The 20,019-nt window shown below is 47.9% G+C and overlaps 1 protein-coding gene across 7 annotated transcripts in view; it reads right to left on the bottom strand.

Moving 5' to 3' along the window:
- Ak7 (adenylate kinase 7) overlaps positions 1–20,019 on the bottom strand; it is a 69,090-nt gene that overhangs the window by 805 nt on the left and 48,266 nt on the right. For 4 of the 7 annotated variants that reach the window (XM_087553476.1, XM_087553480.1, XM_087553481.1 and 1 more), the window contains 5 exon segments: positions 19,719–19,847; positions 17,036–17,104; positions 14,455–14,652; positions 10,855–11,075; positions 603–761 (listed from right to left, as the gene is read on the bottom strand). In XM_087553476.1, coding sequence (XP_087409602.1) covers positions 603–761; positions 10,855–11,075; positions 14,455–14,652; positions 17,036–17,104; positions 19,719–19,847 — 776 coding nt within the window. 7 annotated transcript variants of the gene reach the window in all.

Below are 20,019 nucleotides of genomic sequence, written 5' to 3'. Positions count from 1 at the left end.
GTCCACCCACTGGGGTGTGTGTGTGTGTGTGTCTGTATGTGTCCACCCACTGGGGTGTGTGTGTGAGTGTGTGATGTATGTGTGTGATATGTGTATGTGTGTGTGTGTGTGTGTGTGTATGCACCCACTGGGGTGAGTGTGTGTGTGTGTCCACCCACTGGTGTGTGTGTGTGAGTATGTGTTCACCCACTGGGGTGTGTGTGTGTGATGTCTGTGTGTGATGTGTGTGTCCACCCCCTGGGGTGTGTGTGTGTGTGTGTGTGTGTGTGTGTGTGTGTGTGTGTGTAGCAATCAGAAGACAAGCTCAGGTGTCAGGTCTTAACTTCCACACCTTGCCTGAGACAGGCCCTCTGTTGTTGGCTAATGTGTGCATCAAGCTAGCTGGCCTGTGAGCGTCTGGGGACTACCCCATCCCTGCAGTTGTTTCTCTTGCTGAGGACCTGGGTTTGATTCTCACCCCAACACCTGTGCTCACAAACTGTAACTCCAGTACCAGGGGTCGCCTCCTCTGCCTTTGCACTGCACACACGTGAAGGCAAAATAGCTGTATACGCAAACTAAATAAAACTTTTTTTTAAAAAATTGTTTTAAAGAAGTCTTACCAGAAAATCCACGGGGTCTTCGGGTCTCACCTTGCAGCACTCATTGAGCCCCTGCATGAGGGTAGGCATCACGTAGGTCATCAGGTAGTTTCTCAGGGGGATGGACTGCGCCTCCAGCAGCTCCCTCTCTTCTCGCTTCACTTCCTCCAGCCGTTTACTCTAAGGACAGGAAGCACACAGGCATGTGGAGATGTGCCGTTAGGAAAGGTGGAGCAGGAGAGCATTTGGCACTGTTGTCCCCACAGGGCAGTGAGACTAGACCCTGCTGAGCAATGTCATCGTGGCATTTCCGGTTAGCACAGAAGGGTGGAATGTTGCTAGTCCGAAGCCAGATGCACTGAGAAAACCAACCGTGGGCTAGCTAACTCTCTCTTTGCACTGTTTTAGTTTTGATTCCTCTGCCTCTTCAAAGCATATAAAAAGCTTTCTGTCTGCTGTTGTTTGTGTATAACGTACTGGGCTTCACTGGGGCATTTTGAAACATAATTTGCTTCCATTCATCTTCTTCCCCAAGCCTTCTCTCCCCCATCCCTCTGCTGCTCACTGGACCTGCCCATCCCCAGAGCCTTTTCTCCTTCTGCCCACCTCACAATCTTCTCCTCCCCTAACTCAGGTCCTTTCTAGTCTAGTGACTTCTGCCACTCTCGCCCTCACACATGTGGAGAGTCGGGGTTGGGGATTTAGCTCAGTGGTAGAGCGCTTGCCTGGGTTCGGTCCCCAGCTCCGAAAAAAAAAAAAGTGGAGAGTCATGTATCAGGAAGGACGTGGTATCTGTGTGAGTCTGGACCGATTTCCTCAATACAATCATTTCCAGATCCTTCCATGTTCTTGCAGTTTTCAGGTTTTTTTTTTTTCTTTACAATCGAGCACGATTCTATTGTCCTCCCTAACCATCAGTTGATGGACACCTAGGCCGAGTGGACAGCAAACAGAACAATAGAGATGGATGTTTACTGTAGGACGCTCTGGGGCACTGGGGAGATGGCTCTGGTTAAGAGCATGGCTCACGCAGAGGGCGCTCGCTTGATTCCTGGTGCACACTCACAAGGTGGCTTACAACTGTCCGTAGCTATAGTCGGTTAAATCTAGGGACCTGGGGCCACCTTTCTGCCTCTCTGGGACTCAAACTCACAGTGCACATATAATTACAGTAAAAATTCTCACACACACACATCAAATAATACAAAGTAAATTCTTTAAAGGCCCGTGGCATACGAGCAAGTCCACTTTTAAAAAAGAACTCGGGTTAGATTTTTGAATCTTTGCTGGGTCATAAGACCTTTCTATCATCATCTATGTATGCTTTGTTGTAGGCATATATGTGAATGTATGAGAGGGGTGAGGGCGCATGCCACCGTGCATCGTAGAGGTCAGAGGGCAACTTTCGAGGGTTGGTTCTCTGCTCTCTCTGCTCACTGTGTAAGTCCTGGAGATGGAACTCCAGTTGTCAGTCTTGTGCCGCAAGCCTCTTCACCTGCTGAGCCATCTAGCTGGCCCTCAGGTTGCATTTATTGACAAAACCTTGTCTCTAGTATGAAAAACAACCTGGCCACAGTATATGATCTTTTCCATTTTTTCCCCTAGGCATATGTACATGTGTGTATAGTTGTGCTCATGTGTGCATGTGTGTGTGTGTTGGCCAGAAGAGTGTCTCAGATGTCATCCTCTGGAATACTGTCTACCTACTTTGAGACGGGGATAGGATCTTTCAATGACCTGGGGCTCACCAATTACGGTAGACTGTCTGACTATCAAGTCCCAAAGATCCTGTTGATTCTACCTCCCCAGAACATGCCACCATGCCTGGTAGTTTGATCCAGTTTCTGGGTCACAGCAGTGAGGACAGAGCTTCATGGCTTTCATGCTGCCATTCTCAGGAGCATGAGGAGTTCCCATGTGTGTGTGTGTGTGTGTGTGTGTGTGTGTGTGTGTGTGTGTGTGTATGAGTGTGTGTGTATGAGTGTGTGTATGAGTGTGTGTGTATGAGTGTGTGTGTATGAGTGTGTGTGTATGAGTGTGTATGTATGAGTGTGTGTGTATGAGTGTGTGTGTATGAGTGTGTGTGTATGAGTGTGTGTGTGTGTGTGTGTGTGTGTGTATAGGGTGTATGCCATGTAAGTGCAGGTACCCCAAAAGGACAGAACGGGGTGCTGGATCTCCTGAACATGGTTACCAGCTCCCTGGCCTGGGCGCTAGAAACGCAAGGCTTCTGGAAGAGCAGCAGATGATTTTACTGCTCAATCCACTTCTCCAGGTCCAGATCCAGCCCCTCATCTTTTAGGGACCTTGACTAAGCCCAAACCAGGAATTCTGGCCTTGACACAGAAAAGGATTTCAGGCCTTATCAGTTGTTACTAGAGGTTTTATCAAAGGCATCAAAAAAAGCCTCAAGCAAGGGAGTTTCGGAAAACCAGAGAGCTCGGAAGGAAGAGCCCAAGTGTGGGTGTGTGCTTATCAAGGGAGTGAGGCCTGCTCAAGCCTCTTACAGGTTCCTCAAAGGAAAGCCACAGTGAACTACAGTAGCCACATTCGACATTTATCTGGCTCTTGACTTATGCCACAAAGGTGGGTAAGAAACATTCTCTGTTTCCTCTCTCTCTGATGAGTGAAGTTGCAGGTTGCTTAGATGGGAATATAACCCAGTGAAGGTGAAGCCAGGGGCCATGGGGATCACACAACGGATGTCCATGCTTTCCCCTCCCATGAGGTTTCCAGGGAGATTCCTAAAAAAATGGTAGGTTTGTACCTGGGAAGGGAGAAAGGTCTGAAGCAGCTGCCAACTGTCCTGGAGCCTTCGTTTACTTGCTGGTGACAGCCAACCTCCTTGAGAGTGGCTCTTCTCCTTTCTTACTTCTCCACGTCTTTCCCTGTCTTTCAGCTCAGATGACAACACCACTCAGGACCCCCTGCTTCCAACACAAGCATTTCAAGGGCTAAGTGACCCCGGCCCTTGTTCCCTGCCACAGGTTTCTTCACACTGCCTTCTTCTGTTCTGTAATTGTTGTGCCCTTGAGAGAGGGTCTCATGGAGCCCAGGCTGGCCTCAGACTTGCTTCTAGAGGAAGCGGATGATTCTCTTGCCTCTCCCACACAGGTGCTGGGAGTACATCTGCACAGCACCATACCTGGGTTTCTTAATATGTCCCTGAGTTGTGCTTTCAAACATTTTGTTGAGAATTTTCGCATCTGTGCTCACCAAGGAAGATGTTTTTCCCCCCCTTTTCTTTTTATTCTATCATTATTGGATTTTAGTATCAAGGTAAAATTTGGCATCGTAGAATGAGTTTGGTAGAGTTCCGTCCCATACCAGTCAATGGACCGAGCCAATAGCATTCAATTCTTCCTTATAAGCTTGGTAAAGGGCTAGTGAGGTGACTCGTAGTTAGGAGTGCTGGTTGCAAAAGCAAAACTACAGTCGAAACCTCCCAGATTCCACATAAACGGTCAGGCATGGGGGGTCAGAGATGGCTCAGTGGTTAAGAACACTGCCTACTCTCCCAGAGGAGCTAGACACGATTCCCAGCACCCACACAGCAGCTCACAACCATCTGTTAAGGCCAGTTCCCGGGCATCCAATGCCCTCTTTTGGCCTCTGTGAACACCAGCCCCACACACGGTACATAGACATACATGTAGGCACAGTTGCATGTGTGCTGTAACCCCAGCGGGGGTGGTGGGGTACAGAGACAAGAGAAGTGCCAGGGCTTGCTGGCATAGGTCCAGCTTAACTTCCGGTTCCACGAGAGACCCTGTCTCAAGGGAATAAAGTGGCGAATGATAAGCAGGACACCTTACAAACACCTCTGGCTTCCGAATGGTCACACATATAACACACACACACACACACACACACACACACACACACACACACACGGGGGAGGTTGGGAGGACTCAGCAGCAGCAAATCCATCTGGATCTGAGCTCTTTTTAAGAGAGATTTTAGTTACTGCTTCAATTCTACTACTCATTGCATTGGTGATTTATAACTTCTGGGTTTAATTTTGATAAATCATATGAATTTCAAGATTTATCCATTTATTCTAGGGTTTACAGATTTGGGGAACATACATTTTCGGAAGATTCCCTCATGTGCGTCCAGATTTCTTGGGGGTGGGGGGACAGCTCCCTTTTTATCTCTAATATCATTAATTTGAGCTATTTCTTTTTTTGATGAGTTTGTAATTAATATTTATTTATTTATTTGTTTATTTGTTTATTTAGGTGATTTGAGCCAGGGTTTCTCTGTGTAACACCGGTTGTCCTGGAACTAGCTCTGTAGACCAGGCTGGCCTTGAACTCACAGAGATCCATCCACCTCTACCTCCTGAGCACTAGGATTAAAGGCGTGTGCCAGCACTGCCAGGCTGGGTTTGTCAGTCTTAGTGTTTCCAAGAGCCAGTTTTGTTTGATTAATCCTGTAGTTGATGTTGTTCTTCCATGCTCTGGTTCATTCATTTCCATCCTGATCTTTCTTTCCTGCCATCTGCAAGGGTTGAGTCAGTGTCTTGTTTCTGTTAAGCCCTAAGGTACCTCCTTATGACATTTATCTGTGATCTTGCCTTTCTGTTGTTGGTTTGTTTTTTGGGCATTCATTTGGTGTGTGTGTGTGTGTGTGTGTGTGTGTGTGTGTGTGTGTGTGTGTGTTGGATTTTTGGTTTGTTTTTTTCTGAGTCAAGGTTTCTCTGGCTCTCCAGAGAGAGGAACTTGCTCTGTAGACCAGGCTGGCCTCAGGCAACTCCCACTGGCCTGGAACCCTTTATCCCAGGCTACAGACTATGATGGGGTTGAACTTACAGAAATTTGCCTTTTGAGTGCTGTCGTTAAAGGCAATGTTCCACCATGCCTGAATGTCTGATGTTTTGTTTGTGCGTTTGTTGTGTGTTGCTCTGTTTCAAATGTGAATGCTACAACCCTCCCTCCCAGGACCGCCTGGTGTGTGTTACAGAGGTCCCGGGAGGCTCCTCTCACGCTTTCATTTGCCTGCAGACATTTCGTAATTTCCTCCTTGAATTCCTCAGTGACCCACCGTTCATTCAAAACTGAGTCCTACACTCCTCGCTCACATTCGTAGTTTTAGAGGTTTCCCCGGCTTGTATTTTCTGATCAGGACTCCACTGTGACCTGATGGGAAGAAGTCTTTGAAAATGTTGCGTTCCTTAAGGCGTGCTGTGGGGCGATCGATCAATCATAGAGAAACTTCCGAGTGCTGCTGAGGACACTGCGTTCTGCCTATCTCCTGGATGCATTATTCTGTAGATATGTGTTAAATCTTGCTGTCCTGTGGCACAGTTTAGCAGTCACGTTTTCTTGGTGAGATTATGTTTGGAAGACTTATCTAAATAGGAGACTAGGGTATTGAAGTCTCTCGCTACTTTTGTATCAGGACCTACAGTGACTTCTTGGGCCTTTACAATTGTTACATCTTCTTGATGAATTGTTCCCATTATTAGTAAGTGGTGTCCCTCTTTGTTGCTTCTGACAGGTTTTGGTCTGAATTCTACTTTGTGAGGTGTAAGAATCACTGTGCCGAGCAGCGTGGTGGTAGCTCACTTCTTTAATCCCAGCACTTGGGAGGCAGAGGCAGATGGAGCTAGCCTGGTCTACATAGATAGTGCCAGGATAGACAGGGATATATAAGAGACCCTGTCTTGAAAACAACAACAAAATTACTGTGCCAATCTGTTGTATAGCCTTCATCTTCCTGCTAGACTTCCTCCCTTTGACACAAAGTATTGCTTGGTTTTAGAATCTTTTACATTATAGTCATCCTGTGTGTGTGTGTGTGTGTGTGTGTGTGTGTGTGCGCGCATGTGTGTGTGCGTGTGTGTGTGTGTGTGCGTGTGTGTGTGTGTGTGTGTGCACGCCATGGTATATTTGTAGAGGTCACAGGGGTACTTATGAGAGACGTTTTCTCCTTTTACCACGTGGGTCTCAGGCCTATGGCTGGTCAGTTGATTGGCTGATCGTCACTGGAGTGTTTTTTTCTTCTTCCTCCTCCTCCTCTGTCTATGTGGGCTGTATAAACTAACTCTTTCGTTGCCACAGAAACTCTACGAAGTAGGTAATGCCTTTCTCTTCATTTTCAAGATGGGGACTACGAGATACCAAAAGGAACACAAGTAGGGACCTGTAGAGAAGGGAGCAGGATTTGAACTCTAACAGTCAAATCATGAGACCAGTAGAAGCAATTTCCAGTTTCTGTTATACAACTTCTGTGGTCGGAGACCCCAAGAACCAAGGGGAAGGAAAACAGGAAACAGCCACACGGACTGGTCTGTGCTCTTGACTGTTAGGTACAACTTCGTTCTGTCTCTCACAACCCTAATCCCTCCCCTTCCCGTGCAGCATTTTGGTTTTTTAGCTTCACTAATATTTTAAAGCACCCAGTCGGAATATACGGCACCCTATCTAAGAGACAAAGAAGCCAAGAAAATGTAAAAGGCATGATGTCAGCCCCTCTGGCTTTGAAGAAGAATCTCCAGAGACCGTGCTAGTACACAGTCCACCACGTCCTGTTAAGGAGGAGCCTCGGGGTCCCATTTCTCCATTCAGAGAGCCTGCAATTCTTTATTGGGAGATCTACTAACAAGAGACAGGCACAGTACAAACATCCACAGAGAAAATGCACGCCATCAGAAGAGGAAAAAAAATCCTTAAATTCTGAACGAGCATAGACAGACCTGTTAGTTAAATAGATAAAGTCAGACTGGTCTCTGTTTACAGCCTTGACGTGAACAAGGAGAGCGAGAAAGCGGGATTGGAGGGGTTGGGGATTTAGCTCGGCCGGTAGAGCGCTTGCCTAGCGAGCACAAGGCCCCGGGTTCGTCCGAGCTCCGGGGTGAGGGGGGAAAAAAAAAGCGGGATTGGAGAGAATGTAGGAACTCCATTGCTGGTAAAGGATGTGTGGGCTGGCTTTCATTTGCGACGGTGTGAAAAGCTGTCCCCCACAGTCCTGGGTGTTTGATACTTGATCCCCCATTGATGGCACCATTTGGGAGGTTTGAGAGGTGCCTTATTAGAAGGAGTAAAGACTAACTTCGCTTTGAGTTTGCTCTCTCGGCTTCCTGTTTGCAGTTTGAAGGTTGAGGTCTCAGCTCTCAGCTTCCAGCGGCAGCAGCTATGTCGGTCACGTGATACCACACTGTCTCCGCCATTGTGGACCCTAGCTAGGCTGGCTGGTTTTATGCCAGCTTGACATGAGCTGTAATCACTTAGGAGCTGGGAACCTCAGTTGAGAGGATGCCCCCACCAGACAGGCCTGTAGTACATTTTCCTGAACACTAATTGATGTGGGAGGAGCCAGCACTTTTTTTTTTTTTTTGGTTCTTTTTTTCGGAGCTGGGGACCGAACCCAGGGCCTTGCGCTTCCTAGGTAAGCGCTCTACCACTGAGCTAAATCCTCAGCCCCGAGCCAGCACATTTTTAGGCAGCACCACCTTAGGCAGGCGGTCCCGGGTGCTCTCTAGAAGGCAGATTAAACGAGCCATAGGAGTGGTGCATCAGCACTCCGCCATGGTCTCTGCATCAGCTCCTGCCTGCAAGTGCCTGTCCTGAGTTCCTTCGATAACAGACCGTGAACAAACTTTACTCCCCAAATCACGGAGTTTTATCACAGCAACACAAACCCTCGATGAGACGCTGCTTTGGAACCATAAGCCTAAATAAAGGCTTCCTTCTGTAAGTTGTCCTACCCGGGGTGTCTCATCACAGCGATGGAAAGATAGGCAGTTTAGAAGTAGGTGTGAAGACTTCAACAACCATGTCTAGTCTGACTCGGCAAACTTTAGGCTGTAGAGATTAATTAGTCCCTCCAAGTCATAAAGGACAGGGGTGGGGGGGTGGTGAAGCAATAGAGAAATTTTCACATGCATGTTACTAGTGGCTGTTACTGCTCTAGTGCTATAAAGAGACACCATGATCAAGGCCGCTCTCAGAAAAGAGCGCACTTAATTGGGGCTGGCTTACAGTGTCAGAGGGTCATTCCATGATCGTCACTGTGGCAAGCAGATAGGCATGGCACTGGAACAGTAGCCGAGAGCTTAAGTCCTGATCTGCAGGCAGCAGGCACAGAGTAAGACGCTGGCATGAACCTTTGAAACCTCACAGCCCACCCCAGCAACACACTTCCTCCAGCAAGGACGCACCTACTCCAACAAGGATACACCTCTTCATCATCCCCAGTTTCTTAACTGGCGACTAGGCATACAAATCATAAACACATACACGCTATTAATGGTGTGCTGCTTCTGAGTTAACTATCTCCTGCTCCCGGCCCGGATGGCTTTGTCAGAGCACAAGGTTAACTCCGGCAGCCACTAGCTAGACTCTGGGTTTCAACAAGTCTGAGCCAAAACAGCTCTAGAATGAGCAAACGAGCACAGGGCGTGGGGACGAGCGAGGCACAGACCTCATGCATCTCAGGAATGTGGCTTGCTGTCCGTGTGGAAGGCACTCTGGAGTAAGAGAGTACTTTTCTTTCCCTCGATGGTTGAACAAAGGCCTGGAAGGCAGCCCCACCCCCACCCTGGCTCTCTCTTTACCCTGGCTGCTGTTTCTCCTGGGTTCTCAGATTGAACTCAGGTCTCAGGGAACCAGGTTTATGCAGTACATAGTCCCCCCTTCTGACCATCTCCCGGTTCCCTTTGAAGGCATTAGACTGCTATCTCCTCAGATCTCCAGTTCTTTGAATAAAGCATGACCTAAAGATGCAATTCCTGGTGCTGAGGAGACGGCTGCATGGTTAGGAGCACGGGCTGCTCTTCTATAGGACCTGGGTTCAGTCCCTAGGACCCACACGGCAGCTCACAACCACGTGTAACTCCGGTTCTGGAGGATCCAACACCCTCTTCTGGCCTCTGCAGGCTCGTCATGCACACAGTGCACAGACACACACGCAGGCAAAACACCCATACACGGAAAAATAAAAAGATGCAATTCCTGTCTGTGTCACCAGCCTCTGTGATGACACACAAGTGTCCTGGTCACCAAAGGTGTGTGCTTAAGAGCTTGCCGCCCCGCGCCCCCCGCCCCCAGTTCCTTCCTCAATGCTTACTGAGGGCCTGGTATATGTCAGGCCCTGTTCAAGGCAGTAAGAATACAGCAAAGAACAGGAATACCAGGGATACCAGGAAAAGGCAGGGAGAGGTAAGAACGTAAGAGCTACGGCACGTCAGATACAATAAAGGTAAGGAAGGAAGAGGAAGCATAAAGGGGGTGCTCTGGAGAGAGGCCAGAGTGGGTGGGTATTTTACATGTGATGGCAAGGGAGCCTCTTGTCAAGACATAAAGCAATCAAGGAAGATAAAGGAAGACTACGTTCTTTCAGATGGGACTGTTGGAAGCACCCAGGTCACGCTGGGCCTTGTGAGCCGCAGGAAGTAGTACTGACTTTAAGCCAACGGGGCTGGGAAGCCCATTAGGAATGTCGACAGAAACTGGATATACTGGAAGTGTCCTTGGGAAGAAGTGTGGACAAGGACTGGGGCCTTGTAAAGGGTCGACCTCGTAGATTGAGCAAGATTCAGTGACAGGAGTCAGGTGTGGCAGCTTGCAAGTGTAATGCCAAGCAGTTGGGAGGGTAAGGCAGGAGGATTGCCGTGAATTTGAGGCCATTCTGGACTACGTGGTGAGTGAGGGGCCAGCCTGGGCCACACTGTGAGAGCCTGTCTCCAAATAAACAGAAAGCGATCATGGCCACAAATGGAGAGACGGATGAGAGTGTTAATTCTGGAGGCAGAGCCACTGGCTTAATGTCTTGAGGACCAAGCAGAGTGTGGCCACCCGCCTCAGTTAGACATTATATAGAGGAAGGAGAATGACATCACAGGGATGGCATAATACACATCATGTATACAATGTTATACGTTTGTTTGTGTGTGGGGGGTGGGTAATATGCTTTGATCATTTTATTTGTTATTTTATGTGTACAGGTATTTGCATGAGTGTATGTACATCTCAAGCACACAGTGCCCATGGAGGCCTGCAGAGGGCATCAGATGTCCTGGAACTGGAGTCACAGATGGTTGTGAGCCAGCGCATGGGTGCTGGGACTCACGTCGGGTAGCTCTGGAAAGATGGCTGGCGCTTTTTACCCAGGGAGCCATCTGCAGCCCATATCATGGACACTAATGGCAATGGTACTTATTGGTACCCAGTAAAACACCACGGATGCCTACTTTCAATGGCGAGCGACAAGTAAAGCTGTCCACAGCATTTCCATGCTGGCCTAAGTGGCGTCCTGGCCTTACACTCACCCACTCCTCCCAGCGGGCTATCTTCTCCGCCATCTCCAGGGCCTCCTTGTGCTCACGTTCTGCCGTCTGAGCAGCCTCCTTGGCCAGGCGTTCCTCTGCAGCTTTCTTCTCCACCTCTGCCTTTTCTTCATCTGTTAAGCCATAATTCCGAGGCTCCCCAATCTCTTTGATGAGCTGTTTGATAGCAAGCCTGTTCTGGGCATCTTCAAGTTTTCCTACGTCTTTAAACACCAGAAGAGAAAAGATCTGCACATAGATCCTAGACATGTCTGCAATTAGAAGAACGCTCTACACAAGGGAGTGAGAAACAATCCCATAAAAGTAGCATTTTCCAGTTGGCAGTGAGGGTCAGAGTTTCATTTCTCAAGGGCAACTCTACAGTGGAGTCTGAGAATCAGGGGTGGGAGGATTCAGGCTTGGCTCTTACAATTCTTCCTCTTTCTCTTTGCAACAAGATTGCACTATCTGGCCATAAATAGACTGGAACTCACTATGTAGGCTAGGCTACTAGGTCTGTTCTTCTGAGTGCTGGGATGACAGGCACACAACGCCTATGCCCTGTCTGAGTTCTGGAAGTCACCATCGATCTGAGTGGGTGGGCATGGGAGGGTATTGTACTAGAGTCTGAATTTGTTTGGCTTTTGTCTGTGTACATGGTGTGTGTGTGTGTGTGTGTGTGTGTGTGTGTGTGTGTGTGTGTGTGTGTGTATTCCATATGTGTGGACACTCATATGTTATAGGTGCACATAGACACATGTTGCATGCATGGGGAAGCCTGAGGTTGACCCCAGGAGTCTTTAATTGTTCTCCAGTTATTAATCAAGGCACGGTCTCTCGATTTAACCACGAGCCCACCAATAACAACCAGTTTATCTAGCCTGCTTGCTAAAGTAACCTTCCTTACAGCGGGAACTGCAGGTGGGCCGCCATGGCCATCCAGCGTTTATGTACCGGTGCCACCCTGCTATCGTGTGGACCCTTCTTCCTTCCTCTTTGCTTTATTTTTATTCTATTTGTAAGTATGTATGTGGGTGGGGGTATGTGCATGTGCATGCACACGTCTGCAAAGGGCTTAAGAGGGTAACTTCCATAGCCCGTTTCCTATGCTCACTTCATGATCGACTAACCATTTCTCTTATATGTCTATGAGGAAGGTCAGACTCTAGGATGTCTGACTAACGTTAATGTCGAAGCCAGAGAAGATCCACCGGTGCTTTACAGTTCTTAGACTGTGTCTACACCGGATGGTGGTGGTGAGTGCATTTGGGTACTATCTTGTCCAGGTTTTTTTTTTTTTTTTTTTTTTAATTTTGGAAATCGCATCTCTGGGTAAATCAGGCCATCCTGAGACTCAGAGATCCGCCTGCCTCTGCCTCCCCAGTGCTGAGATTAAAGGCATGCATCACCCTTAAAGGACTAGGAGTATAGCTCAATGATAAGCCATTTGCCTAGCAGACACGAGGCCCTGGGTTTGATTTCCTATGCAAAGAAAACAACAGTAAAAACTATTAAAAAAGAGCAAGAATGTTCTGCCTGCCGCCTCTTCACGGCCTGACTTTTTTTTTTTTTTTTTGGTTCTTTTTTTCCGGAGCTGGGGACCGAACCCAGGGCCTTGCGCTTCCTAGGCAAGCGCTCTACCACTGAGCTAAATCCCCAACTCCCACGGCCTGACATTTAATTGTCCAGATGTTCAGTGCTGAGTGCACGCTCCAGGAGTAATGACAACCTTTCTGTCACCGGTGCTGGGAGACATTCTGAAAGGTTCTATTTGTGGAAACCATGCTTGCTCATGGGGGGCAGCTGTAGTTACCTGACCAACCTAGACCGACAGAGTTGCCCTTCTAGGAGTGTGTGGGATGGGGACAGAGTCTAGTTCTGCTATGAATGTGGCTCACTGCAGTGGAACTTGGAAACTGTAGGACCCTAGTAGGGTGGCCAGAGAGCCAGAAAAGCATGCTGGTCTAAAGAGGCTAAAGATCCGAAGAGAGAATGGATCTGGGAAACATTGGCAAAGAGTGAAGTCCAAAAAAGCATAGATAGATAGATAGATAGATAGATAGATAGATAGATAGATAGATAGATAGATAGGAGACGGATGGATGGATGGATGCATGGATGGATTGATGGATGGATGGATGCATGGATGCATGGATGGATGGACGGATGGGTGGGTGGGTGGGTGGATGGATGGATGGATGCATGGATGGATAGATGGATGGATGGATGGATGCATGGATGGATGGATGGATGGATGGACGGATGGATGGATGGATGCATGGATGGATGGATGGATGATGAAGGATGGATGGATGGGTGGGTGGATGGTGAAGGATGATGGATAGATGGTGGATGAATGGATGGATGGTGAAGGATGATGGATGGATGGATGGGTGGACGGTGAAGGATGATGGATGGGTGGATGGTGAAGGATGATGGATGGATGGGTGGATGGTGAAGGATGGATGGATCCAGGCCTCTTCCTATTGCCTGCTCTGATCTCCTGAGGCCCTGCATTTCTGACTGTTAGGCATCCTCACCTGGGTGAGGTGCTTCCTCTGCTCTTATGTCATCCCCCGTTGTCGGTGTGGAGATGAAGCAAATTGTCACAGATGGGCAGCGAGCAGGGCAGGAGGTGGGCACACAGTCGCTACCCAACTATTCCTCCTGTCCTTTCTGCTTCTCCTTCAGCCCTTCCTGATCTTTCCATAAATACTTTTGGGGACTTTATGGAAAAGAAAACCGTGACCATTTTTCTGAGATTAACACTCTCCCGTAGTTCTCTAATTAAGTATAAATGTCCACGTGCACAAGTGATATGTGCCTGACTTGCAAAGACGTGTAACTGGAGGCAAGCCCCAATCTCTGCCCAGAGTGGGAAACGGAGGGATGGGCAGATGGATTGTCCCCTCAAGGTGTGAGGCAAAGCAAACCCTTCCTTCCTTGCTCCTCAACCGCAGAAGACGTCTCAAGATTCAGAAAGCCAAGGCCCTGGGTTCGGTCCCCAGCTCCGAAAAAAAGAACCACAAAAAAAAAAAAAAAAAAGATTCAGAAAGCCAGGAGGCAACTCAGTGTTTCACCGAGTCAAGCGGCACCAGATTGCTATGAACTCTGCAATCGAAAGCCACAGATGAAGAGGAAGAGGAAGCTGAAGTGTGTTACTTCCCAAGTGTTGCCTGCGTGCTAAGTTCCAGTAAGTGTTTATAAGAAGTGGACAGAGTACAGAGGGGATGGTTCCATTTTGGGGTAGCTATAGGGTGAGCCAACCAAACATAAAGGCAGGAGAGGTCTGTGCTGAGCACCAGGGCTTGGCAACGCAGCAGAGACAGAACCCGGGGGACTCCTCAAAGCAGGCGGCAGAAAGCTCACACCTCTCTTTAGTTAGGCAGTTTTACTTGTGATCCTATATCTGTGTTTCTGTATGATGATAACATCACAACACCCTATCCCCAGGTAAAATGGCTGTCCTGGAGGTGTGCTCCGTGGACCCTGTGGCTTCCTGAGCTCTGTCAGGCACACTTTAAACCCGGGTCCTCCCTCAGCCCCACAATCCCAGTCCCACATGCACCAGGGGTCTCTGGGGTCTCAGAGGTCACGTCGTACCAATATGTATGGGGTGAATTTCAATTTCATCAAAGTAGTTGAAGACCGTCTCGTCATCTGTGTTGATGTCCCGGTAGTTGCTCAGAGCCCGGAGGAATCGGTCCTGGCTGTAGTGAGTTCCCGCCACGACACTCTCTGGGAGGTTCATCACGCGCTCCTTCAGAAACTCATCAGAGGCGTCCAGGTTGCACACAAATTCTGGGGAGAGGGAAGAAAACTGTGGTACCAGCACAGCAGGGCTGGGATGGATGGCCCCGGCTACACAACATGTCCGCAACCTCAACCGGACAAAAGGCCTGTCGGGTTGGCCTCCTTGTCACCTCTCCTGGAGGAGAAATGCACGCAGACCCCACGACTCCAGAGAACTGAAGCCCAAATGGCAATTCATAACATTTGTTTTCTTTTCTCCCCACCCCCCTCTTTCTCCCTATAAAAGCAACAGATGTTAAGTAGAAAACCTCTAATAATCCTGTGACAGTCACATCTCTAGTCCGTCACCCACGGATGTTGTGGGAACGACTTCCCCACAGGACAGGGGAGGTGGGGAGGTGCAATAAGGTTTTGTGGTTGTTTTTCTGGATTTTTGCTTGTTTTTCCTTTTTTGTTGTTTTCAAATTTTATTTTATTATTTTTATCTTTAGTTATGTATGTGCCAGTGTGTATGTGTGCCGTGTGTGAGCAGTGATCAAAGAGGCCAGAGGAGAGCACTGGGTCCGCTAGTGCTGGGGTAAGCAACCCAGTGTGGGTGCCGGGAACCAAACTCAGACCCTCCGAAAGAGCAGCGAGAGCCCTGTGTTAGTTACTTTCTGTCCCTGGGATAGAACACCACCACCAAGGCAACTTATGGGAAGAAGGTTTCTTTGGGCTCATAGTTCCTGAGGGATGGGAGTCCATCACTGCCAGGAGAAGGGCCAGAAATAAAACTGGAGCAGCAAGCTCAGAGCTCACCTCATGAACTTTAAGCAGGAAGCAGAGAGAGAGAAAGAGAGAGGGGTTGGGGATTTAGCTCAGTGGTAGAGCGCTTGCCTAGCAAGGGCAAGGCCCTGGGTCCAGTCCCCAGCTCCGAAAAAGAAAAAAAAGAAAAAAGAGAGACAGAGACAGAAACAGACAGGAAGACAAAGACACAGAGAGAGACAGGGATAGACAGAGAAAGATAGGACAGAGAGACAGACAGAGGATAGAAACACACACATACACAGAGAGAGACAGACAGACAGACAGAGAGGCAGGGAGAGAGCTCACAACATTCATGGGAACTACCTGAATCTTAACTCTTTTTTTTTTTTTTTTGGTTTTTTTTTTTTCGGAGCTGGGGACCGAACCCAGGGCCTTGCGCTTCCTAGGCAAGCGCTCTACCACTGAGCTAAATCCCCAACCCCCGAATCTTAACTCTTAAAGGCTGCCTTGCCATCAGTGTCATATTGCCTCCAAAAAGGCACACCTCTGAGTGTTCAGATGCATGAATCTGTGGGGACATTCTCTTTCTAACCACCATCAGTTCTTACCTGCTGAGCTGTCATCTCTCAGCCCTCAGTGAGGTTTGATCCTGCTCGGAGCTTGATACATTTTGAACTGAGCTGTATCCAGTTGCCTCCAGGGTCTGCATAGGGCTTTACCATGGAATTTGCAAACTGAACTCCTCAGAGGTGTTTCACAATCCTAAGCCAGGCAGCCCGGGTTTTTAAAGCAATTAACTTCATTCTTTCTTTTTCTAAAGTGTAGGTCTACACGAAGGGGGCCTCTGAGAAAACCTTTTGGGCATCTCATTCTATGCCACTGGTTTCAGAGCCCACAGTGCTCATTCCTGAGCTGGTGAGATAACTCAGCAGCTAAGAATGTTTGTTGGACCCTGGCCATGGTGGTGGCGCACGACTTCGATCCTAGTGCTTGGGAGACAGAAGCAGGCAGATCTTTGTGAGTTTAAGGCCAACCTCATTTACATGTTAAGTTCCAGGGCAGCCAGAACTACCAAAAAACAAAACAAAACAAAACAAAAACCTGTCTCCAAAATAAATGAATGAATGAATAAATAAATGAATGAATACATACATACATACATACATACATACATACATACATACATACATACATACATACATACTCTTCCAGAGGAGCACAGTCGTAGCTCCAGAGTTTACTCCCCAGTTCAGACTGGGCAGCCCAGAGCTACTTAAACCTCTAGCTCCTGGGGAATCCATGCTTCTGGACTCTGAGAAGCCCTAAATACGTGTGCACGCACCCACACACAAACACACAAGCATAGGTATCAGTTCTTCCTTGAGGATGCTGAGTTCAATCCCCAGCACCTAAAAGAAAAGCCCCACGGGCGTGGTGTCACTCACTCGGGTGGGGAGATGGAGACAGGAGACCTCTGCGCTCACTGGCCAGACGGCGTGGCTGAATTGGTAACTGCCGAGTTTGATGAGGGAGGGACACTGTCTCACAGAACGAGGTGGACAGCTCCTGAAAAATGACCTAAAGTGGACCTTGACTCTCACAGGCTTGTGTCTACATGTGTGTGCCTACTCATACGCAGACTTGCACATGCACACTCGATATTGGAGAGATATTTTCAACTCACCAGGTGTAATTAGTTTATCATAGGGAAACATTTTGCCTCTGACTTCCTCTTCTTCCTCTTCATCTTCCTCTAGTAAAACAAAAGCGTATTTGGTCATTTTTTTTTTTTTTTTTTTTACAAAATCACAGTAAAAGTTCAAATACTATGTTTTTTTTTTTTTTAATGAGAAAAACATTTTTGGCTTTTTGAGTCGAAGCTCACATTGTATCATGGGCTGGATTTGAGCTCACAGCAATTCTTCTGCCTCAGCCTCTCATTGTGGAGCCCAGGCTAGCCTTAAACTTGCAAACTTCTGGCCTCTTCCTCTCCTGTCCTGAGATTATAGGCAGATGCCAGGCAAGTCTGGCTTCAGATGTCATACTGTGAACATACATGTGTACATGTTTGTATGTTTGTATACACATGTGCTGCTGTGTGCACATGTCTGTGGAGGCCTGAGGGATATATGGGGTGCCTCTTCCATCACTTCTTACCTTGTGCTGGGGGACAGGGTCTTTCATGGAACCTAGCACTCACTGATTTGGCTAGACTGGCTGGTCATCAGGCTCCAAGGGTATGCAGACCCCCAATTGTAGGGTTATAGCCACAAGCCAGCATGCTCGAGCAGGAGTTGGTCATGGTCCTCAGGCTCGAGGGACATGGCAAGTACTCGATGGACTGAGCTATGCCCCGATGCCGTATTTTAAAGACTTTCTTTTTTTTTTTTTTTCCGGAGCTGGGGACCGAACCCAGGGCCTTGCACTCGCTAGACAAGCGCTCTACCACTGAGCCAAATCCCCAACCCCCCCCCCCCCGATGCCGTATTTTAACCATCAATCATTAATGGAAACAGTCATAAACTGAAGATCGTTGAGCTCAGAAGTCATCCCATAATACCAACTCCCCTTTGTCAGACAGATGGCCCATTGTCGGACAAACGGAGAGATTGTGGTGTGTGTAGACAGTGGAATGCTATTCCACCTTTAAAAGAGGGGTGACAGCACAGACAAACAGGACAGGAGCTAAATGAGTACTCTAGTCACGGGGACCTGAAACCCCAAAGTCACAGAATAAAACTGTGGCCTGGTGGTTGCCTGGAACAGGGGTAGACAGAAAGGGACAATTTCTAACTAATGGGTGGGAAGTTTGTCGAGCAGGATGGAATCCTAGTACCTGGGAGGTGGTGGTAGCAGGATCGTCAGAAGTTCAAGGTCATCCCCCCCTACACAGTGAGTCTGAGGCCAGCCTGGGTTACAAGAGACCCTGTCTGGAAAACAAAAAACAAGCAAACACACCCAAATGAAATAGAAATCAATTGCTATCAAGAAAAGTGGCACCGGAAGCTACCGTGACTGTGAGTGTGAGTGAGCGGTCTAGAGTTAAATATACATATAACCATCGGTGGAGCGAGGCTACCATCTTGGACCCTGTGGGTGGCAGCAGCCGAAGACAGTGGAGCTATAATCTGCCACATGTGGACACTTACTCTGACAGACATGGGAGGAGTCACATCTAGCTCTTGGGACGATGGGGTGAAAATCCCCTTGTCACAGGACCTCATATAAAACTTGAGTGATGCACTCTCCGATAGTTGACTGTCCTAGTGTCAGAGGATCTAGCCTCTACCAAAAGACAAATAAATAAAAGTGTCCAGCTTTAAGTAAGAGGGTGGATTTGGGAATGGGTGGGTTTCAAGACAGGGCTTCTCTATGTAGACCTGGTTGTCCTGGACCTCAATCTATAGACCAAGCTGGCCTCCAATTCAGAGATCCTCTACCTGCTGAGTGCTGGGAATTTAAAGGTGTGTGCTACCACGCCCAGCTAAGAGCGTAGATTTTATGCTCAGTGTTTGTGCTGCAATAAAACCAAACAAGAGAACAACAGGTTACAGAAATGGCTCTGCAAGGAGAAGGTGCTCTGTGCTTAGGTCTGTATTTCACATTCGGTCCCCAGAATTTACATGGTGGGAGGAGGCAGTCTAGTCCTGCAGCATGTTCTGACTTCCACACACATGCCACGGCACTGTTACCTCAAAAACTGCCTCCACGGTAAATAAATGTAATACATTGAAAGAGAGAGAGGGAGGGGGAGGGGGAGGAGGAGTGGAAGGGGAGGGGAGGGGGAGAGGGAGAGAAACTTAGAGATATGAGCCTAGCTGAACACTGCAGCACGCTGTGGCTGGAATCTTAGCTCTTGGAAGCAGAGGCTGGAGGCTCAGGGAAGTTCAAGGTTACTCAGTGCTACATAGTTCGAGAGAGTTCAGGGTCAGCCTGAGCATCTCAGAAAGTAAAACATAAGAAAGAGTCAGAAATGGGCTGGAGAGATGGCTCAGTGGTTAAGAGCACCGACTGCTCTTCCTGAGGTTCTGAGTTCAAATCCCAGCAACCACATGGTGGCTCACAACCATCTATAATGGGATCTGATGCCTTCTTCTGGTGTGTCTGAAGACAGCTGCTACAGTGTACTCATATATAATAAATAAATAAAATATTAAAAAAAAGAAAGAGTCAGAAATAAGTCTCTCCTGTTTGTTTTAAACTGGACACATATTTCCCCAACAGTAAGACTGTAAAAATCAATCAATCAATCAATCAATCAATCAAGGCAAAGTGAATTAGAAACAGATTTAAGAAGACCCACAAACTGACAAGTTCCAACTTACGAGAGTGGAAACACTCAGAACAGAGAGGGCACCCCCACTTACGGTTGAACAGGTCTTTCGCTTGATCATAGGTCTTTGGGAAGCCATCCAAAACGTAACCTTGGTTCTTACAAGGCATAGATTTGAGCTTTTCTTTCACAAATCGAATTACATATTGGTCTTCTAGCCGACCTGATTTTAAAAAAGGTAAACACAAGCATAAGTGTGCGAGTTACTGCGACATATGCTCCACACAGGTGAGAATGCTCTCAACTCCTCCGGACGGACACTTTGTGTGGGCAGACGTTGTTGAAGACCCCATTCTTTTACCTTTAAAGTTAAAATCAACCCCTGCTGTTGTTTC

This window comes from Rattus norvegicus, chromosome 6 (genome assembly GCF_021556685.1).
Source record: "Rattus norvegicus strain SHRSP/BbbUtx chromosome 6, alternate assembly SHRSP_T2T, whole genome shotgun sequence".
Lineage (NCBI taxonomy): Eukaryota > Metazoa > Chordata > Mammalia > Rodentia > Muridae > Rattus > Rattus norvegicus.
The sequence above is the reverse complement of the archived record's forward strand: the minus strand, read 5'-3'. Positions and strand labels throughout refer to the sequence as shown.